The sequence below is a fragment of the Scophthalmus maximus genome, chromosome 14 (genome assembly GCF_022379125.1).
Source record: "Scophthalmus maximus strain ysfricsl-2021 chromosome 14, ASM2237912v1, whole genome shotgun sequence".
NCBI lineage: Eukaryota > Metazoa > Chordata > Actinopteri > Pleuronectiformes > Scophthalmidae > Scophthalmus > Scophthalmus maximus.
In genome coordinates, this window is record NC_061528.1 from 2,975,001 (window position 1) to 2,997,500 (window position 22,500).

Here is a 22,500-nt window from a genome sequence, read left to right on the forward strand (position 1 = left end):
ATATCAACCTCGAAGTAAATGCGTCCAGTCACCATATGATTTTGCAGGTGGCCTCCTCCTGCGCCGAGGCGACGGACAGCTGCAGCAGCAGCGCCAGCGTCAGGGCCGAGCTGCAGAGCAGAACTCTGGTGGTCATCTTGCGCTGAAGTTGAGTTTCGGAGTCTTCAGGAGAAGAGTGTGGTGCGTCTCTCGCTGCGAGGCCTTTTCAAGTCCTTCAAACTGCCGCCTGATCGCAGGGACAGACAAAGGCTGATTGTGTGGAATCCTCAGGGTGCTGACCACCACATCATATTTCTAACAGCCGTGATGGAACATGGAACATGCAGATACTTTTTGTTCTCCTTGAACTCAACCTGTTTATTCATTTTTATGATCATTTCCATGGAAATGTGACGCATTGGTCCGATGAGCGTGAGGAGTTTGTTCTTCTCCTGTTTCGTCATGTCCCTTCGACACGCCGCGGCCTCTGCTCATTTACAGTTTTTTCCGACTGCTCGACCACATTGGTCGCGACCGTCGGGCCACATGTGCAAAACTCTGGACCACAGTCTGAGTCACCGACGGTCACCGGCGCTGAACGGTTCACATCACAATCTGCAGGAAAGATTCTCCCTCGACCCTTCTGCAGGAACCACACAGAAAAAAATGTTCTCATGGTCGCTTTACTCTAAAAAAAGCCACACAAACACATTCAAATTATGACTTCCTCAAAAGTCATAGTGGCGAGAGATTGAGACGAGCGTTGGCGCGAGCCTCTACACACAGAGCTGACCCTGTAGCGTGGAGATGGAGGAGATCTACGCCAACGTTGACTACGTCAAACCTGTCGGACTAAGACCTTCAACGAATCAGACAAGTAAAACAACAAACTGAGGACAGAGCTGCGAAGGAATCTGCGCCATTCATGACCTGTACGTCATTTTCCGACTTTCCTTTCTTCTGTCCAGGTCGCAGCGGCTCTGACCGGAGGTTCCTCGGAGCTGTTGTTCTCCTCCTGGGCCTGCTGAGCTTCGTCCTTCTGGCTGGACTGATCGGCCTCGGAGTCCACCGTGAGTCTGGTCCACGTCCAGAAGTATCAGAGAGATGATGAATTTAGGGGCATCTACTCTACTTAATGTTTTAATTCGTCACTTGTGCCTTCGTTGTTCCCCGTCGTGGTTCAATCGTTTGTGGTCGTCTTTTTCTGGCGTTTCCTCTTTTTTGTTTTTGAAATCCAGAGCAGCTTTTTTGATTGAAAGGTGCAATATGAAAAAAAACCACAAAAAAAAATGATTCTCACTTGGATAAACAGGATCATGAAAGTTTAATTTCTGGTGACAACATTTATTCAATATGAACAGATTTGCTGGGAAAGGATAAGGCCGTGATTTTGAAAATAAAACTATCACTATTTAAAAAAAACTTTGACTCTGAAAGTCACATATTCCTCAAGTTGGTTGAGTGTAAAATTCAAATTGATTTGTGAACATTGTTCATTGAGCATGATGAGGAAATATTTTTTCTCGTGGTCGAAATTATGTATATTTACTTTCTGTATATGTATAGACGTAATCGGAAGACATTTCTAATGTAAAACATAATGGGGAAGTAACAAAAAGCACATTTTTCTTTGCAATTAGTTCCAGACCGACTCTTCATCTCATCAGATTCTGTCTCGTTGTTTGGTTTCTGGCTCGGTGACAAACATAACGGTGTCTCGCGATTCGTTTCAGACCGTGACTCAGCTGCCGAGCACTTGGCCGTCAGAGAGAACCTCACTGAGCGTCTCCAGGCCTCTGAGAACAAGACGTCCTCCCTGAGCAGAGAGATTGAGAGGCTTCAGACTTTGTCCAACCGGGGTGAGTCACGTCTTTGGCCATACGACGCAAACACACCGCGCAGACTAGAATAACTCCTCTGCGGTTAACGTCGTCAACCACAGAACGGGTTTTTGGATCCTCAAGTTCCCAAGAAGAACGCAGGTCCTGTCTGAAACTCTAATGTCTTTTGTTTGGCGAATGTCTCAGTGAAAACGTGTCCTGACGGATGGAAGAGGTTTGAGTGTACCTGTTACCTCGTCTCCGTCGAGACGGCTTCTTGGGAAAGAGGCTGGCAGGACTGCACAAGCCGAGGAGCAGATCTGGTGATCGTCGACAGGGCTGAAGAACAGGTGTGAACGCCGTGTTTTATTTGAATTGGTTTTTTTTGCGTAAGTGTTCTCAAACGTCTCCGCCTCCGACCCCTAAGAGAACGGGACCAGAGACTTGTGACCCCGGGAGATGTTGCAATGTTTCCTGTGATGCTGGTAGTTGACCTGCTGCAGCCACGGACTGCAAATAAAGATGGACGACATGACCGTTCCCCAGAAGTGAAGCCAGAACATCTGGATCGCCCCCTGGTGGCCGGCCTGCAAGTATAGGTCATAACCCTGCCCCCTCCCCCAGCTTTATCGTCACGTTGTACGATACCATTTGTGCTGCGGTTGAATTGCACTGTGCTCAACTGACACGTGTTTCTATCATCTTGTCCGCCCCATTTATATCAATGAGGGGTAGGCTTTGTAAATTAAATTCTTCTTTGATTGTTTAGATTGGTCTGAATATGGTTAAAACTCAAACACAGAAAGGCTACAGGCTTATTATCTTCCTCCATCTTGAACAGACATTCCTCACTAAAATCGCCAAGAAAGACACTTGGATCGGTTTGATGGACAGAGACCAGGAGGGGAGCTGGAAATGGTCTGACGGGACTCCACTCACTCTGGCGTAAGTCACAGTAAAGTAACACTTCCTCACAAGCTGTGTGAATATTGCTTACACAGAGGAAATGCTGTGAAGGTTCACTTGCTTGTTAACCTTCTACAGGTTCTGGTGGACAGGGCAGCCAGATAATGGTGGAGGACATCCAAAGTATGGTGAAGAGGACTGTGCAGTTATCTCCGCTAACAGGGGAACTGACAAAAACTGGAACGATCTGCGCTGTGATGCGTCCAGGCCGTGGATCTGTGAAAAAAATGCAAACTGAGCAGTTATTTGATGGGCTTTGAAATAATGTGACATACAACGTTGTTGGTGATGATGTAGGGTTAGGGTTAGGGGTTGTGAGGAAATATTTGCTGAATTACACAAGAAGCGTTTTGGATTAAAATAATTTACTGCCCCTTTAAGTCTCGGTTAAAGGGGCAGTATGGGATTTTGGAGAACGATTGTTTGTTGTTGATATTTTTGAATGCATCTGTTGCTAGCGCGTCTTTCTTTTTTGGTTTTTCAATTACAGAGCCAAAAAACAGATTAATTTTTTTCCACGAACACAGAACCGACGGCTGACGAAGAAAATATTGACAGAATTTCACAATAAAGTGTATTGGATCAAATTGGCTTACTGCCCCTTTAAATGGAGCGCTCCCGTCATCAGCGTTTCACTTATGCAGTGAGCACAACAAACACAATTATAACGAGTGACCATTGTTCATTGTAATTGTTACCAGATTATATACGGTAGACATTTTTTTATATGCATGACAAATCACTCCGTCATTAATTCCCAGCGTACATTGTCCGAAGAAAGAAAAAAAAAAGCATGTTAAGACCTTTGCAATTTCAAGTGTGATCCACCGTTCAAATGTTGTCGCAAAGGCAGAATGTCACATGCTGTAGATACTTCTTCTTTCTCTTCTGCGACAAACAGTGCTCAGCAAATTCACCCTTTTTTTTTTTTTTCTTGAGAAAATTGTGTTAGGACGTCCAGCTCTGATGACAGCATTTCATCTGTGTCTATTTTTCAATGACTTCCTGAGAAAGTAAAAAATCGTGAATGTACAAAGGCTGCAGGAAAGATTCTCCCTCGACCCCCTTCTGCAGGAACCACACAAAAAAATGTTCCCATGGTCTCTTTACTCGAAAAATGCCACCCAAACACTTTTTGTGTGAAAATTATGACTTCCTCAAAAGTCGTAGTGGCGAGAGATTGAGACGAGCGTTGGCGCGAGCCTCTACACACAGAGCTGACCCTGTAGCGTGGAGATGGAGGAGATCTACGCCAACGTTGACTACGTCAAACCTGTCGGACTAAGACCTTCAACGAATCAGACAAGTAAAACAACAAACTTGACGACAGAGCTGCGAAGGAATCTGCGCCATTCATGACCTGTACGTCATTTTCCGACTTTCCTTTTTTCTGTCCAGGTCGCAGCGGCTCTGACCGGAGGTTCCTCGGAGCTGTTGTTCTCCTCCTGGGCCTGCTGAGCTTCGTCCTTCTGGCTGGACTGATCGGCCTCGGAGTCCACCGTGAGTCTGGTCCACGTCCAGAAGTATCACTGTATGTTCTGGGAAAAGATAAGAAGACTTCCTTTTTTTAAATAAAGAAGTGAGACAAAGTACTTTGTCTTTAGATGATAAAACAAAACAAACAAAAAAAAATTCTTACAGTCAAATTAGTTCCAGACCGACTCTTCACCTCATCGGATTCTGTCTCGTTGTTTGGTTTCTGGCTCGGTGACAAACGTAGCGGTGTTTTGCGATTCGTTTCAGACCGTGACTCAGCTGCCGAGCACTTGGCCGTCAGAGAGAACCTCACTGAGCGTCTCCAGGCCTCTGAGAACAAGACGTCCTCCCTGAGCAGAGAGATTGAGAGGCTTCAGACTTTGTCCAACCGGGGTGAGTCACGTCTTTGGCCATACGACGCAAACACAAGTCTGGTCCACGTCCAGAAGTATCAGAGAGATGATGAATTTAGGGGCATCTACTCTACTTAATGTTTTAATTCGTCACTTGTGCCTTCGTTGCTCCCCGTCGTGGTTCAATCGTTTGTGGTCGTCTTTTTCTGGCGTTTCCTCTTTTTTGTTTTTGAAATCCAGAGCAGCTTTTTTGATTGAAAGGTGCAATATGAAAAAAATGTCAAAAAAATATTCTCAGTTGGATAAACAGGATCATGAAAGTTTCATTTTAGTGCTAGTTTGATTACTGGCGACAGCATCTATTTAATATCAACATACAGTGGTGTGAAAAAGTGTTTGCCCCCTTCCTGATTTCTTATTTTTTTTGCATGTTTGTCACACCTAAATGTTTCAGATCATCAAACAAATTTAAATATAAGACAAAGATAACAGAGGTCAACACAAAATGCAGTTTTTAATTAAGATTTTTATCATTAAGGGGGAAAAAATCCAAACCTACATGGCCCTGTTTGAAAAAGAGTTTGCCCCCCCTGTTAAAACATAACTAAACTGTGCTTTATCACAAATCCTGAAGTAGAATGTCCGGCCATCTGTTCGTGACCTCAAGCTGAAGCGAACTTGGGCTCTTCAGCAGGACAATGATCCAAAACACACCAGCAAGTTCACCTCTGAATGGCTGAAGAAAAACCAAGACTTTGGAGCGGCCTAGTCAAAGTCCTGACCTAAAATCCTGAGTGGCATGACTTAAAAAGGCGGTTCATGCTCGAAAACCCTTCAATGTGGCTGAATTACAACAATTCTGCAAAGATGAGTTGTCCCAAATTCCTCCACAGCGCTGTGAAAGACTCATTGCAAGTTATCGCAAACGCTTGATTGCAGTTGTTGCTGCTAAGGGTAAACCAGGTATTAGGTTTAGGGGGCAATCACTTTTTCACACAGGGCCATGTAGGTTTGGATTTTTTTCACCCTTAATAATAAAAACCTTCATTTAAAAACTGCCTTTTGTGTTTACCTGTTTTATCTTTGTCTTATATTTAAATTTGTTTGATGATCTGAAACATTTAGGTGTGACAAACATGCAAAAGAATAAGAAATCAGGAAGGGGGCAAACACTTTTTCACATCACTGTATGTTCTGGGAAACGATAAGAAGACTTCCTTTTTTTAAATAAAGAAGTGAGACAAAGCACTTTGTCTTTAGATGATTAAACAAAACAAACAAAAAAAATTCTTACAGACAAATTAGTTCCAGACCGACTCTTCATCTCATCAGATTCTGTCTCGTTGTTTGGTTTCTGGCTCGGTGACAAACGTAACGGTGTCTCACGATTCGTTTCAGACCGTGACTCAGCTGCCGAGCACTTGGCCGTCAGAGAGAACCTCACTGAGCGTCTCCAGGCCTCTGAGAACAAGACGTCCTCCCTGAGCAGAGAGATTGAGAGGCTTCAGACTTTGTCCAACCGGGGTGAGTCACGTCTTTGGCCATACGACACAAACACACCGTGCAGACTAGAATAACTCCTCGGCGGTTAACGTCGTCAACCACAGAACGGGTTTTTGGATCCTCAAGTTCCCAAGAAGAACGCAGGTCTTGTCTGAAACTCGAATGTCTTTTGTTTGACCAATCACTCAGTGAAAACGTGTCCTGACGGATGGAAGAGGTTTGAGTCTACCTGTTACCTCGTCTCCGTCGAGACGGCTTCTTGGGAAAGAGGCTGGCAGGACTGCACAAGCCGAGGAGCAGATCTGGTGATCGTCGACAGGGCTGAAGAACAGGTGTGAACGCCGTGTTTTATTTTTCTTCTTGAATCTTTTGATTGGTTGTGGTATGCAATCTGAGTGGTTTGGATCAATATAAATGACCGTTTTCCACTTCGTGAGGAGCATGGCATCTTGGAAAATGTGCCCAGGCATAGAGATATAATTGTGAGGAGCTAAATATAAGTTTTCTAAATTTAAATGAATATAAGTCATTAAGTTTTGAAAATGACATTGATCCTGAGACAAATTTTTACAATGATTACAAATGACATTGTGAATATTATTCTGATATCCAGTGAAATCACCTGAGCTTTGAAGGTTTCTCAATTATACATTTTAACAGCAGAAGCCTCTTTACAAATTTTGCTCAAATCAAAGACTATTTGAAATCATTAAAACATTAATTTAAAGTCATTGCTATAAATGAGACTTGGTTAACATTTGAAAAAGAAGCTGATTTTGAGTTAGAAGCCTATGATATCTTCAGTGCAAATCGGATGAACAAAAGAGGTGGTGGTGTTGCTTTTTATTTACAGAAGGATTTTCAATGTAAAATAATTGATAGCACAATTATTCGTGGAATTATGGAGAGATTTGAGGCTTTAAAGAGGGAACTTATAAATTATAACTGGGATAAGGTGTTTGTTGATGATCCAAATCAGGCCTACGATGAATTCCTATCTATATTCTTAGAATTATACAATAAACACTTTCCTATAAGAAAGTGCCTGGCAAATGATAAACCAGTGAAAGTGAAAATAAATACAAGTTGTATTAGAATATACTGATTTCCATTATGAGTTTACAGGAGAAGGAATAATACAATAAAATATTAGAGAAAAATAAAAATAACATTCTAATGACCTGGAAAGTAATTGATAATATTATTCGGACTAGATGTCATGAATCAGAATTTCCAAGCTGTTTTCTAAACGGTTCTAATGACACAGTGGATAATTTAAAAAGCATTGTTGAGGATTTCAATGACTATTTTGTGGGTGTTGGCTCCACTTTGGCTAGCAAAATTGTTGTGTCAGATGACAAAAAAGATTTTTTTAATAATTTGATAGATAGTGATACCAGTTCAATGTTCCTCTGTGGAAAACTAAATTCATGGTCTTTGGAAACAAGAAAGTAATTAGTGAGGAGATTAAATTAAAATGATGTGAGTCTTTGAGACAAAATTTTTAGGGGTTGTGATTGATCATAAACTAAATTGAAGGCATATTGACTACATAAAAGGAAAACTATCAAAGACAATAGCAATCCTGTATAAATCTAGGGATGTATTGAATTCTACAGGTTTGCATATTATTTATTGTTCACTATTTCTTCCTTATATATCTTACTGTGTGGAACTATGGGGAGCAACTTATAAAATAATTTTAAATTCAATAATCTTACTATAAAAACGTGCTATATGTATTATTAATAAAGCTGGTTACTATGATCACACAAATCCACTATTTATGAATTCCAGAGTTATGAAATTAGAGGATTTGTTTTATCATAAAATAATGCAGAAAGTTATTTCCTTGGGGGTTTTTTCTTTACTATCTTGGTTGCTTTATTATTATTATTTTTATTGTTTTTGATTTTCAAGAAAATGGTTGGTAATGCTATTCTTAAGGGTAACAAATGTGAATAATTTATTTCCTTGTTTTTTTTCTTTATTTATATCTTGGTTGCTTTATTATTATTATTCTTTATTATTTTTTGACTTTCACGAAAATGGTTGGTAATGCTATTTTTAAGGGTAACGAATCTGAAAAATTTATTTCCTTGTTTCTTTACTTATATCTTGGTTGCTTTATTATTATTTATGAATTTGTTTTTTTTCTCTGAGGTGGGTGGATTTAATCGATAAGAAAATAGGATAGGCATATATATATGTATGCTTTTGCTTCAGCCTAAGCCTTTTCAGTCACTATTTACTGTTTGAGTATAAACTGTGATAGGTTTAAAATTATTGTTTTTTATGATGACTGAATAAACAACAAACTAAATTCTTTTTTAAAATTGTTCCCCAATGTGTACGCCCCCGACCCCTAAGAGAACGGCGCTAGAGACTTACCACCCTGGAAGATGTTGCAATGTTTCCTTTGATGCTGGTAGTTGACCTGCTGCAGCCACGGACTCCAAATAAAGATGGACGACATGACCGTACCCCAAAAGTGAATACAGCCTTTTTATCTTCCTCTATCTTGAACAGACATTCCTCACTATAATCCTTGAGCAAGACACTTGGATCGGTTTGACGGACAGAGACCAGGAGGGGAGCTGGAAATGGTCTGACGGGACTCCACTCACTCTGGCGTAAGTCACAGTAAAGTAACACTTCCTCACAAGCTGTGTGAATATTGCGTACACAGAGGAAATGCTGTGAAGGTTCACTTGCTTGTTAACCTTCTACAGGTTCTGGAGGACAGGGCAGCCGGATAATGGTGGAGGACATCCACAGATTGGCGAAGAGGACTGTGCAACTAGCAGCCCTTACAGAGGAACTGGAAAAAACTGGAACGATCTGCCGTGTGATGCCTCCAAGCCGTGGATCTGTGAAAAAAATGCAAACTGAGCAGTTATTTGATGGGCTTTGAAATAATGTGACTTACAACGTTGATGGTGATGATGTAGTGTTTTCGTCAGGTAGATAGATGGATAGATAGATAGATGGATAGATAGATAGATAGATGGATAGATAGATAGATGATAGATGGATAGATAGGTAGATGGATAGATGGATAGATAGGTAGATGGATAGATGGATAGATGATAAGATAGATAGATAGATAGATGGATAGATGGATAGATAGATAGATGGATAGATAGGTAGATGGATAGATGGATAGATGGATAGATAGATAGATGGATAGATAGATAGATGATAAGATAGATAGATAGGTAGATCAATAGATGGATAGATAGATCTGTGAAAAAAAATGCCTTAGCAGTTATTTAATGGGCTTTGAAATAATATTTTTGTTAAAAACGCTTACTATGTATGTTCTGGTTTTGCAAAAGGTCTTTAATGGTTTTCAAGGTATATTTCATCTTTTGACTGTAAAAGACTATTGGGATAAACATATTGGGAAATTAAAAACCACCACTTCACCACAGCTAGTATGAACCTTTTCTCAAATTTCCTCCGTGATTACTGTCACACTTCATAGGTCCCTTCATTCATTTCATACCAAATCAAAATATTTATTTCTATGTCACTGGAAAGAACGTTAGACTTTCTGTACTTCTATGATATACAATAACTTTGCTTTAATCATTCTCATAGTACAAATTCCCTGTTTCAATGGAGTAATTATAGTTCCTCAAAGGTTAAAAAAATAAATGTTAAAAACTCTGCAACTTGATATGAAGCCCATTCATATTCTACGGGACCAATGTCAACTGCTTTTCCTGTCTGGTTGTGGCAAAGAGGTCAGACACAAATGCAGGAGTGGCAATGAAATTATATTAAACAAGAAAAAACAGACCACAGAGACGAAAGTAAAACGAGAACAAATTCCAACAAAGGGCGTCGACGGGTGTAGAAACAGGAACAATCACAGGCATCACTTAAAAGGACAGGAACTGTAAACATCAGTAACAGAGACTAAATAGACACAAAGTGGGCGGGGCAAATGGAACACAGGTGAGACACATTAGGAACAGGTGCGGACAATCACCAAACACACCGGGGGGAAGTGCAGAGGCACGAGGAGCACGACTTGAAAAATAAAACAGGAAATAACAAACTCGAGATAACAAACAAACAGGGAATACAAAGGTAACGTTACTAAGACTAAGACACAGGGACAAACCACAGGACACAATCACAAAAGCAAAAAGTACTGCACACAAATCACACGACATTTGCCGCTCTCTGTGCCGCCAGCGCTTTATTGAATGTCAGCGGTACTTAGCTCCCGGCTGCTGTGTTCATGTACGGTTGGGATTCTTTATCAACACTTTCAGGTTCAACTGCTGGCGCCGCCACGAAGCAGAAACAACGCCCAAAACTGTTGTGATTAGCCTCCGTCAAAGAAGCCTAACGGAAGAGGAATGTGTGCCATACACGTCCAATGAAATGCGTCAGCATATATGCTCCAGCAGCTGTTGAAAACAAAATGTCTCTTTTCACCAGTTTCACCAACACTTGAACCTGACAGAAACTAGTTTCCTGTTATCCTTATAGCAGGCTAACATTACATATCTAAAACAGAGGGTGGTGATGGTGTCGGGGTTTTGTCAGGTAGATAGATAGAAAGATGGATCCATAGATAGAGAGAGAAAGAGAGATAGATAGATGGATGGATGGATAGATAAATAGATAGATAGATATCAATGTGTTGGCAGAAAAGGACAGCTGAGGCCTACCACACAAAACTTTCTTTAGCTCCTTGAAACCTGTGACTTCCTCAAAAATGATAGTGGAGAGATTGAAACTAGCAGAACCTCCATTGTTGGCGCGAGCCTCTACACACAGAGCTGACCCTGTAGCGTGGAGATGGAGGAGATCTACGCCAACGTTGACTACGTCAAACCTGTCGGACTAAGACCTTCAACGAATCAGACAAGTAAAACAACAAACTTGACGACAGAGCTGCGAAGGAATCTGCGTCATTCATCACCTGTACGTCATTTTCCGACTTTCCTTTTTTCTGTCCAGGTCGCAGCGGCTCTGACCGGAGGTTCCTCGGAGCTGTTGTTCTCCTCCTGGGCCTGCTGAGCTTCGTCCTTCTGGCTGGACTGATCGGCCTCGGAGTCCACCGTGAGTCTGGTCCACGTCCAGAAGTATCAGAGAGATGATGAATTTAGGGGCATCTACTCTACTTAATGTTTTAATTCGTCACTTGTGCCTTCGTTGTTCCCCGTCGTGGTTCAATCGTTTGTGGTCGTCTTTTTCTGGCTTTTCCTTCTTTTTTCTTTTGAAATCCAGAGCAGTTTTTTTTTTTATTGAAAGGGGCAATATGAACATTGACATAAAAATATATATTTATATATTCTCAGTTAGATAAACAGGATCATGAAAGTTTCATTTTAGTGCTAGTTTGAATTCTGGCGACAGCATCTATTTAATATCAACATATTTTCTGGGAGAAGATAAGACGATAAGAAGTTGTTTTTTTTATTAAATAAACTTCCTCATTTTAAAAAAGTAAAAATATAATGAGGAAGTTATGAAAAGTACATTCACTTTACAGGAGAAAAAAATCAAAAACCAAAATTCTTACAGACAAATTAGTTCCAGACCGACTCTTCATCTCATCAGATTCTGTCTCGTTGTTTGGTTTCTGGCTCGGTGACAAACATAACGGTGTTTTGCGATTCGTTTCAGACCGTGACTCAGCTGCCGAGCTCTTGGCCGTCAGAGAGAACCTCACTGAGCGTCTCCAGGCCTCTGAGAACAAGACGTCCTCCCTGAGCAGAGAGATTGAGAGGCTTCAGACTTTGTCCAACCGGGGTGAGTCACTTCTTTGGCCATACGACGCAAACACACCGTGCAGACTAGAATAACTCCTCGGCGGTTAACGTCGTCAACCACAGAACGGGTTTTTGGATCCTCAAGTTCCCAAGAAGAACGCAGGTCTTGTCTGAAACTCGAATGTCTTTTGTTTGACCAATCACTCAGTGAAAACGTGTCCTGACGGATGGAAGAGGTTTGAGTCTACCTGTTACTTCGTCTCCGTCGAGACGGCTTCTTGGGAAAGAGGCTGGCAGGACTGCACAAGCCGAGGAGCAGATCTGGTGATCGTCGACAGGGCTGAAGAACAGGTGTGAACGCCGTGTTTTATTTGAATTGGGTTTTTTTGCGTAAGTGTTCTCAAACGTCTCCGCCCCCGACCCCTAAGAGAACGGGACCAGAGACTTGTGACCCCGGGAGATGTTGCAATGTTTCCTGTGATGCTGGTAGTTGACCTGCTGCAGCCACGGACTGCAAATAAAGATGGACGACATGACCGTTCCCCAGAAGTGAAGCCAGAACATCTGGATCGCCCCCTGGTGGCCGGCCTGCAAGTATAGGTCATAACCCTGCCCCCTCCCCCAGCTTTATCGTCACGTTGTACGATACCATTTGTGCTGCGGTTGAATTGCACTGTGCTCAACTGACACGTGTTTCTATCATCTTGTCCGCCCCATTAATATCAATGAGGGGTAGGCTTTGTAAATTAAATTCTTCTTTGATTGTTTAGATTGGTCTGAATATGGTTAAAACTCAAACACAGAAAGGCTACAGGCTTATTATCTTCCTCCATCTTGAACAGACATTCCTCACTAAAATCGCCAAGAAAGACACTTGGATCGGTTTGATGGACTGAGACCAGGAGGGGAGCTGGAAATGGTCTGACGGGACTCCACTCACTCTGGCGTAAGTCACAGTAAAGTAACACTTCCTCACAAGCTGTGTGAATATTGCTTACACAGAGGAAATGCTGTGAAGGTTCACTTGCTTGTTAACCTTCTACAGGTTCTGGTGGACAGGGCACCCAGATAATGGTGGAGGACATCCAAAGTATGGTGAAGAGGACTGTGCAGTTATCACCGCTAACATGGGAACTGACAAAAACTGGAACGATCTGCGCTGTGATGCGTCCAGGCCGTGGATCTGTGAAAAAAATGCAAACTGAGCAGTTATTTGATGGGCTTTGAAATAATGTGACATACAACGTTGCCAGCGTTACATATCTGAAACAGAAGGTCGTGATGATTTAGTGTTTAGATGGATAGATAGATAGATGGATGGATAGATGATAGATGGATTGATAGATAGATAGATAGATGGATGGATGGATGGATGGATGGATAGATAGATGGATGGATAGATGATAGATGGATTGATAGATAGATAGATAGATGGATGGATGGATAGATAGATAGATGGATGGATGGATGGATAGATGGATGGATAGATAAATAGATAGATGGATGGATGGATAGATAGATAGATGGATAATTAGATAGATAGAGAGATAGATGGATAGATAAATAGATAGATAGATACAGTAGATAGATAGATAGATAGATACAGTAGATAGATAGATGCTTCAAGGTGCAGAGGACAAAGCTGTCTCAGAAAACCGTGACTTCCTCAAAAGTTGAATTGGTGAGAAATTGAAACCGACCTTTACATTAATAGAAAAGACACATCCGACCTCAGACGCGTCAGGGAGGCCACGTGTCGCGGTCACACGGATGAAACCAACAGCTCCAACACTTTGTCAAACCATATTTCACACAGTGAAACCACCAGATGGAGCCGTGGTCCTTCTGTTCTGCTTTCTTTCCGTCTCCGCTCATGACGCAGTGATCGTGACAGGGTCAGTCATTTGGGGAAGGTTGTTGTTGTTGATGTTCTAAAGCACAGCACAAAGTATTTGGGTCAACACACCTCTAATAATGAGATAACCCAAAATACAAATACTTTACTATTCACAACTGTATTGTAGGTCTGGTGATTAGGCAGCAATGTATGTCTTCTTTAAATAGAAAAAAGGAAAGAGGAACAAATATTAAAACTAGAACCCGACCGATATGGTTTTTCGGGGGGCGATAACGATATCAGGGAGCACAAGATATCCGATGTATATATATATATATAACTAAGAGAAGTAACTGTACTTCCTAGTAGAGGACTGTACTTCCTATTTTGTGCCACTTCACACTTTCTCGTCGCCTGTCAGAGGGAAATGTGGTTGTTGTTACTCCTCTACATTCACAGTTACTGTTTGTAATAACATTTTACATAAAAAAGACACCATATTCTTTTAATATTACAACACAAAATGCTTAATAATAACAACGCAGTAACTACTCTGGGGGCCGCTGACATGTTGGGGAGACTTCCCCCTGTAAAAAAAGTAAGATTTATGAATGTTTAAAGCCCCAAAGTGGTCAATTATTTGATCTTTCTTTTCCTGATTTCGTGCTAATATCATCATCAGTTGATAGATTATCCTGCTACCACAAATAAAAAAAGAACCTGATTTGTTTTTACGTCTTTTATTTGGTTGTATAAAAATTTTATAGCATACCTCATACCTGACATTCTGTTGTCTTCCACGGTTGTCTTCTCAAGCATCGGCCAATAGGCTAAAATCCCCCAACAAAAAGAAAAATCAACGAGTTGATAAATAACCCATTTTCATATTTTTACATTAAAGATTGCCATTTGTTTCACGGCACACAAAACAAACCTGTACCAGGGAAACATGCTGCCGGATAAAAGCCCCCTTGTCGGGCCCGCGCCCTTCATTTGATAAGAAAATGAATGACTGTGACAATGTGTCAACAAGTATGAAGCCGACGCCTTAAAGGTAATATTTACTCATGGTGTTTCTAGAGCTGCGACACAGAGAGAGAGAGAGAGAGAGAGGCCAAACACGTAAAACAGCCGACCTGTTGTCGCGCGTCTGCAGCATGAGGACGTCGGCCCTTTCTCGGAGGGACCTGGGAATGTTCGGAACCAGCGCCGGCTAGTTCGTTGCCCCCCGGAGGTCAAGATGTCGGCCATGGGAGCGCTCGGGAAGATCATCTTCTACAGGTGCGGTCACACGGGCTCAATACGTTCGTCTCTGCGGGTGGTGATTAGATTCTGGTGGCACGTAACCAGCTTCTTTTCACCAGCTACCAGGAGTTTTCTTGTGGTCGTTCCATCCACCGCCACTTCATACATGTACCGCTTTGCATTTGTCATATTTGTACGTTTTATTCCACTTCAGTGTCACAGCTGCAGCTTCTGGTCGCTTCCCAGAAGTCAGACTCTAAGGTTGGGTTGTCAAAGACCCTGAACGAGTTGAGGCTTGTGACCTCTCGTGTCTGCTCGACCAAAGGAACATTTGACACCTGAACCTCTGAGATATGAATAACAACTCAAGCGGTAAAATCCTCAACAACAACAAAAGATTAAAATCCGCCACAACAGTATATAAAGACTTCCGTTTGCCATCAAGGCCCCCGAGGTTCTGGAATTCTTTGCCCAAGGAGATTAGACTTGCGAGCTCTTTAGCCGTTTTTAAATCATATTTTCATATTTCATTTTTATATAATGCCAGATTTTAAATGTTTTTTTATTATTATTATTATTTTCTTCTGTCATCTTTCTTATTTTAGTTTTGTCTTGTCTTTTTTCTGTGCCGTTTTATTCCTACGTATGTTGTCAAGCACTTTGTAAGCTCCTTTAGAAATAAAGTATTATTATTGTCGTTACTATTATTGTAGCGCTACAATCTTTCTCAAAAAGAATAATGCTATTCATGGGCTAATGCAGGAGCGATCTTAATAAGTAAATTTAATACTGTATATCACAGTGATTTAAAACGTAATACTTAAAGAACATTTTGTAGTAACTTTTACCTTTGTAATATTTAAAATGCAAATCTCCAACTGCTTAAGGCACACGTAACAATGGATGCATGTATATTGCTTATTAAGAAAATGATATGTAGATTTTTTTCCACCGCTCCCACAGTCAGAGACAGGTCTTGTTTCCTGTACAGTTAATCCACATGTTTATTTTAGCTTAAACATTTGTTACGTCTGTTTCCATTACATTCCCCCCTCCTCATTAGTGTTTCTTTGTGTGTGTGTGTGTGTGTGTGTGTGTGTGCGTGTGTGTGTGTGTGCGTGTGTGTGCGCAGCATGATAACCCTCATCGTCCTGTTCACGGCCATCATCATCCTCATCTTATCCTTTGCCCTCTCGGGTGAGTACTTGTGGGACTCCTGTCAACGTCGGCGTTGGGGCCTGGGGGGGGGGGGGGGCTGGCGCTTCAATGTGCTCAGCACTTAGCGTGTTGGTCTCATGGTGCGTGGTGTTCTGTGTGAATTTGAATGTGCAGTTGTATTTCCAGCCTCTTTTTAGTCAACGTGTTGAACGTTGTGCAACAGTTTTGGCCACAGATGATCTCGCTCGGGTGAATGAGGGAGGACTCACGAGCAAAAGGTCATCTGAGGTCATGGTTGGGATTGAGACTCTACAGGGGGGGAAAACGTTTTAAAGCCAATACTTCAAACATTTCCCGACCAGAAAGCCGAACACTTGATAAAGTCAGGTGCCAAATTTTTGTTGACATATCTTGTTTTGCCAAAGGATCTCAGTTTATCCTCCCATAAACCAGAATGTTTTTGGATATACCTATTGTACGAATCAGGCAATGAATGATTTATGAACGAACCCCTCGGTGAAACACTGAGACGGAAATAGAACCGGCCACAGTTGATTGGCCGAACTCTAGATTTGTTTGAATGAACTCTGACATTGGAGTAACTTCAGGAAGCTTCCAGGCCAATGTTCACAGGAGGAACTACTACAGGGAGCAGTAACTCTGCGGGCATGTCACTGACGGATTTTAGTTTTCTTGGACGTGTCAACCTTCAAGAAATCCTTGAAGGATTTATCTGGATTTATTCTCCATTAAGAGTGTAATGGCCTCGTGTTCCCGTCCCGCAGATTCCACGACCACCGTGATGAGCAGCAACACGGCGCCCGTCGCAAACCTCGGCGGGGATCAGCTCCTCAGCTGCTACCTGCGCACGCAGAGCGCCAGCCAAGTGTCCGTCACCTGGACCAAGAAGGACCTGAAGGGGAACGTCTACCAGTACAAGAACGGAGCGGCGGCGCTGAAGGAGCAGAGCTCCCAGTTCCGAGGGAGGACCCAGCTCTTCCCGGACGCGCTGCTCACGGGCAACGCCTCGCTGCTGCTGCGGAGCGTGAGGATGAGTGACGAAGGCCGGTACACGTGCACCATCAGCTCCTCTGAGAGCGGAGGCACAGTCAACCTCCACCTCTGGACCGCAGGTAGACAGCGACTCGTCTTTCCAGTTTGGCCCGTGTGTTTGCCCTTTAGACATTGAATTCTTAGAAAACACCGCTGACACTTACCCAACCTAGTTAGCATTATGAGCCATGTATGAACATTTGGGTGGCCTATAATGCACTGCGGTGTGGTCCTACGCAGACTAAAGTAGGCTGGATTCATGGACACCTGCCACACTTTTGTCGTTTCAGCCTTCACAGCCCCGACATTCACATACACAAACAACATCCTGGCCGCGAACGCAGACAGGTGGTTCCCGAAGCCGAACGTGACGTGGTTGGACCTGGACGAAGACGTCCTGGACGGGGACACGTCCTTCTCAAAGAGCCCCAGCGGCATATACGGCGTTCTGAGCACGCTGTCGCCCGTCAACGCCAGCGGCATCTACACCTGCAGGATCGAAAACGACCTGGTGATCTCCGTCTCCGAGGCGACGGTGAAAGGTGTGAGCCTCAAATGTCTGCTCTGTTGATGTTGAAATCCAAAACGAGCGCACGCAAGAGCAACTTGAAGGGCGCCCGTAACTGATTTCACACGAGACGTTGAGTTCACGCATCGCACGTTATTATGTTTCCTTTCCATTGGTGATTTCACCAGATTGGCTGTTTTCTCATCATCTCCGTTATCAGTGACTGAACATCTCGGATATCTGGGTCACGGCTGCTTAAAGAGGCTGCAGACAACTTTGGTGCCCCCCCCCCCCCCCTAGTGGTTCCAGGTGGTATGACAGTTTGGTCTCCGTCGTAAAGACGGCACTACGGACGCAGGTGCTTTTTTCCTCGGAGCTCCTGAGGAAGTTGTCAACTCCACTTTGGAGACAACGGAGCAGAGGAAAAGAGTTCGAACACTGGAGCTACTACTTCGGTTTCTGGCTCCTAGCATCAACTGTTTTCTCTCGCGAGGTTGAGTTGTTTTTGTCAATTCGAGTGTTCCAACACTGGGGATAGATACCGGGAGAACGCTCTCTTCCTCGTTTTGGTTACGCGACGGGTGACGCAGTGCCTTTGAGCCATACATCGAGTCGTAATGTTTCCGTGAAAACCGCGTCCTGCTGGCTCAAAATACAAAGGAAAACAACGAGGATGACCAAAAGTTTAAATGGAAAACCAAAGCTAAGCGGACTGTGTTCATTTTGACAAATAAGCACCAATGAAACCTCCTCTCGTGTCTCCCCAGGTTCCGCCGTGTCGGGCGACACGTACTTCTCCTTCAGCGGCGCCTCGTCCCTGCGGGCCTCAGCTCACCTGAGTGCGGCGACCACCAGCGTCCTCTGGTGCATCCTCTATCTGACGTAGTGACACACACAGACGTCCAGACGGCGTGACCCACTGAAGGAACGACAGGAAGGCGAAAGGCCTCGAAGGCTCGACCCCGACACCGGCGGGGTCCAGTGCGTCAGTTACCCTATTGGGATCTATAGTATTGAAACACTTGTCCCCTTTCATAATAATTATAATAATAATGCTGCAACATCCCTCCAGTAGAGTTCCACATGTTTATTGAAATCAACGCCAAGGTGCATTGAAGCTACTGTAGCTGCACGTAGCGGCCCAGCACCTCACCACTACACTTTGTAAACTCTATATTAACAATCTAAGCACATGTGGGCGATTTTTGGAGAAAGATTGTGTCTCCCTTTGTTGTCGTTGATGATTCGACTGCACTGGCCGAGGATTGAACCCGCAGCCTCGGGTATTAGAGACAGACGCGCTGACCACGGGGCCAAAACCACTGTGTGGTGGCGCCTTTCGCTGGCACGTCTCTTAAGGTGTCGGGGAGGGATGTAACACACGGTGTCGTGAGTGCGTTTTGCACCTTGGCAGATTGATAATAAGAGATAAGGCTTCTTCTCTGCAGGGGAATAGGATACAAGCAGATCCAGAGCAGCGTTTTGTCAGTCAGAAGCACCGGCGCGTTCTTCTTGCCTGAAGATTTAACTGTCAACAGTCCACCGGACCACACCTCCTTAAACAACGACACACCCACGGGCACTCCGATTATTAGTGCAAGTGCTTTTTTACTGTTTACACAGGGTTCAGCGCTGGATGGGAAAGAGGAGGAACTGTTTTTGGTCTGAAGACACTTACGCTGTGCTTAGAAGGAGCCCTTAATGTCGGTTCTTCCTTTAATTTGTCACCCACCTATACAGTTAATATACAGATTTAATATTCTCCCATGAATCCCCAACCTGGATGTATACACATCTTTGTGTGTGCAGCATTTCCTAAAACTAATATGTAAAAAGCAAAGCTTGGAAGATGAAATCTGAAGAAGACGGGATGCTGAAAGCTGAAGGTACAGGAACAGCTGATATGCATGAATCAATGGCTGAAAAATGACTTTTAACGCAGATGGAAAAACTTGGAAGCTTTAAGCTGGAGGAAACGACCGAGGACGGATGGAAAATAGCTGAGAAAACAGCTGAAATGCGAAAACAAAGACTTGATATGCAGATTAAAAACTTAAAAGGATTAAATATGAAAGACATTTGCTGAAGAGATGCACAATCAAAACTCGGAAGCCGAGAGAAGAAGGAAGCTGCTGAGAGTGGAAGAGAAGGGAAATGGCTGAAAAAAGATGAAATATTAAAAAAGCAAAACACGAAAAGCTGAAAGCTTGAAGAGAAAACTGCTGAAGTAAAACTGGACACGGTTGGAAAAAAAAGAAAACAGAAACATTTGCAGCGCAAATTCTTCAACGACTGACTTCATTATTGATTCATTTATTATCATTATGCAACCGACCACCACTACTGATGATACTGTACATTTTACACCGGCACTTTGTCTCTTTGCACAAACCAGATGAAAATGTCTGGAGGAAGAAAATCAGGTGATGTCGGTTGAATTGGTTTTGAATGTTGCTGAAGCTGTAAAAAAAAATGTGGAAGATGCTGAGCTCACGAGCAAGAAAAGGCAAATGATACACATTTAATTCCTCTGATGTGTGCGTGTGATTCTTTTATCCACATCTTCTGCGAGCAAACTTCTCAAAATTCACATAATTTCTTATTGTCGGTCAAACATGAAACACAAAGCTTCTGTGTTGTGAGGAAACAACATGAAAAATAAATAGAATATCACAAATTTCAGCATTTTTATACTTGTTATTAGAGATTAGTAATATCATATTATTCCACATACAAATTCGTTGAGGAATTGATCAGAATTCATAACACAAAAGCTCAAGATCATTTATTTTTTTTAAATATTGACTCGGCAAGTTTTAGACCTGAGAATAATAAAAACAAACTCCAATTGAACCATTTCTCTCTTCATAGTACGAGTAATTATTATTATTATAAGTATCATTTTTATATTATGACGATGATGATGATGATGATGGTGATGATGACGATGATGATGGCGATGATGATGATGATGATGATGGTGATGATGACGATGATGATGGCGATGATGATGATGATGATGGTGATGATGACGATTATGATGATGATGATGGTGATGATGACGATGGTGATGATGACGATGATGATGATGATGGTGATGATGACAATGATGAAGCCTCACATGATCTGACTTTTCTTGCTCTTACAAACAACTGAGACTGACAGAAAACACAGAATAGAGTTTACACGCACGCACACACACACACACACACACACACACACGCACACACACACACACACACACACACACACACACACACACACACACACACACACACAGCAGCTGCAGTGGCATTTCCCAGTGTTAGAAAAGTGTATCTGTCACATTGAAAAGTATTTACAGAAGAAACTCCGGGTCAATATTCGTGAGTTGTGTGGTCTGCGCTTCCTCTTCCTGCCAGCAGAGGGCGCCAGTCAGGGTCCCGCACTGGAACTGAGGAGTCCCTGTTAGCTGCTGGGACCGCCCCTGACCTGCTCCTATTGGTCCGGGCAGCGGGGTGAGGTGTCAGATGTCCCGCAACCCCCCCCCCCCCCCCCCGGAGAAAAGTTTTCTCCTGTTGGATTTCAAACGAAAACTTCGGGGTTATGGACAGAACGCGAGCTCGCTGAGTTGCAGGGTTCGTTCGTTTTGGTCACCGGAACAACCTCGGAGCACAATGTCTGAGCCTGAGCCGACAGACGCTGCGGGTCAGTCGAGGGCGGTGTGCACCGCGTGTGGGCGTCTGTACCGGGACCCGAGGCTGCTGCCCTGCCTGCACACCTTCTGCTGCGACTGCATCGGCCGGCTGGAGCCCTTCTCCGCGCCCGCTCCACCGGACGGGCCGGGGGGGGAGGAGGGGGGCGCCGTCACGGTGCTCTGTCCCGACTGCGACTCGGAGGTGGAGCTGCCGCCGGCGGGACCGGCCGGGCTGAGCAGCGACCACCTGGCGCTGGACGACGTGTTGCAGGAGACGCTGGTGACGCGCGGCCCGCTGAGCTGCGACCTGTGCGGCGAGGGAGGCGCCGAGAGCCGCTGCGAGGTCTGCTGCGTGCAGCTGTGCGCGTTCTGCTGCCAGGCGCACCGGTACCGTCCCACTGCTGCCTTCTGTTAGGCTGTTGTATTAGAATAATACCACTCATTTCATTTCATTTCATTTTATTTTTATTTATTTATTTTTATTCATTTTATTTTATTTTATTTTATTTTATTTTATTTTATTTTATTTCATTTCATTTCATTTTATTTTATTTTTATTTATTGAATTTATTTAGTTTTATTCATTTTATTTTTTTATTTTATTTTATTTTACTCTATTTTATTTTTATTTATTTATTTATATTTATATTTATATTTATATTTTATTTATTTTATTTATTTTATTTATTTTATTTATTTTATTTATTTTATTTATTTTATTTATTTTATTTTTTTATTTTTATTTTGATTTGATTTGACTTTACTTTATTCTATTCATGCTCACTAGTGAGATTCTTTTCTATTCTATTATATACCATTCTAACCACTCTCACCATGAGATACTTACTTTTAAGTTCTACTCTATTCCACTCTATCTAATTTTATCCTGACTCACTTCGAGATTCTATTGTATCTAATTCTATCCCCTCTCACTGTGACATACTTACTGTTAGGTTCTATTTGTTCTATTCTTTCCATGTTCACAGTGAGATTCTGTTCTATTATTTTCTATACATGTTCACTGTGAGATTGTATTTGATTCAAGTCGTTGAGTTTCTATTCTCTTCTATTCTGTTCTTCTTTCTCTAGGTGTGAAGGTCAAAACTGAATCTTTACTCTGACGTCCTGACGTGTGTGCATCTGTCCTCTCTGTCCTCTCTGTCCTCTCTGTCCCGCAGGCGCCAGAAGCGA

The 22,500-nt window shown here is 42.8% G+C and overlaps 3 protein-coding genes across 14 annotated transcripts in view; all 3 read left to right on the forward strand.

The window, feature by feature from the left end:
• Nucleotides 1-617: 617 nt before the first annotated feature.
• LOC118320352 (C-type lectin domain family 4 member E) lies at nt 618-13,243 on the forward strand. 12 transcript variants are annotated; one of them, XR_007032160.1, is made up of 9 exons: nt 618-856; nt 948-1,049; nt 1,713-1,838; nt 4,509-4,634; nt 5,993-6,118; nt 11,747-11,872; nt 12,041-12,183; nt 12,675-12,778; nt 12,878-13,243. XR_007032160.1 is itself a non-coding variant. In XM_047337480.1 (8 exons), the coding sequence occupies exons 1-8, from the start codon at nt 787-789 to the stop codon at nt 12,726-12,728; spliced, it is 873 nt and encodes a 290-aa protein (XP_047193436.1). In that variant the 5' UTR covers nt 618-786; the 3' UTR covers nt 12,729-13,243. The 12 variants fall into 12 exon arrangements, 8 of the variants coding, with proteins under 8 accessions (XP_047193436.1, XP_047193434.1, XP_047193433.1 ...); XR_007032161.1 differs by having other exon boundaries at nt 12,892-13,243; XR_007032159.1 differs by lacking the exon at nt 12,878-13,243 and adding an exon at nt 12,261-12,432 and having other exon boundaries at nt 12,675-12,696.
• A 121-nt stretch (nt 13,244-13,364) lies between these two features.
• On the forward strand, nt 13,365-20,486 carry vtcn1 (V-set domain containing T cell activation inhibitor 1). Its single transcript, XM_035651017.2, has 5 exons — nt 13,365-14,950; nt 16,047-16,111; nt 16,858-17,205; nt 17,416-17,667; nt 18,401-20,486. Exons 1-5 carry the CDS (start codon nt 14,910-14,912, stop codon nt 18,517-18,519), a joined length of 825 nt encoding a protein of 274 aa, XP_035506910.1. The 5' UTR covers nt 13,365-14,909; the 3' UTR covers nt 18,520-20,486.
• A 690-nt stretch (nt 20,487-21,176) lies between these two features.
• trim45 (tripartite motif containing 45) overlaps nt 21,177-22,500 on the forward strand; it is a 7,254-nt gene continuing 5,930 nt past the window's right edge. Inside the window, exons 1-2 of the mRNA XM_035651012.2 lie at nt 21,177-21,696; nt 22,488-22,500. The exon at nt 22,488-22,500 is cut by the window's right edge and continues 276 nt beyond it. Of these exons, the coding sequence (XP_035506905.2) occupies nt 21,290-21,696; nt 22,488-22,500 (420 nt within the window). The 5' untranslated portion in view covers nt 21,177-21,289. The remainder of the gene's footprint in view (nt 21,697-22,487) is intronic.

What these genes read in the sequence shown, in the direction of transcription:
- LOC118320352 (XM_047337477.1), top strand. Translation starts at nt 787, where the DNA reads ATGGAGGAGATCTACGCCAACGTTGACTACGTCAAACCTGTCGGACTA. An exon ending in GATCGGCCTCGGAGTCCACC is followed by an intron (nt 1,050 to 1,712) that starts GTGAGTCTGGTC and finishes GATTCGTTTCAG; the next exon opens with ACCGTGACTCAGCTGCCGAG. An exon ending in GGGACTCCACTCACTCTGGC is followed by an intron (nt 8,731 to 8,829) that starts GTAAGTCACAGT and finishes AACCTTCTACAG; the next exon opens with GTTCTGGAGGACAGGGCAGC.
- vtcn1 (XM_035651017.2), top strand. Translation starts at nt 14,910, where the DNA reads ATGTCGGCCATGGGAGCGCTCGGGAAGATCATCTTCTACAG. An exon ending in GGGAAGATCATCTTCTACAG is followed by an intron (nt 14,951 to 16,046) that starts GTGCGGTCACAC and finishes GTGTGTGCGCAG; the next exon opens with CATGATAACCCTCATCGTCC. An exon ending in CTTATCCTTTGCCCTCTCGG is followed by an intron (nt 16,112 to 16,857) that starts GTGAGTACTTGT and finishes CCCGTCCCGCAG; the next exon opens with ATTCCACGACCACCGTGATG.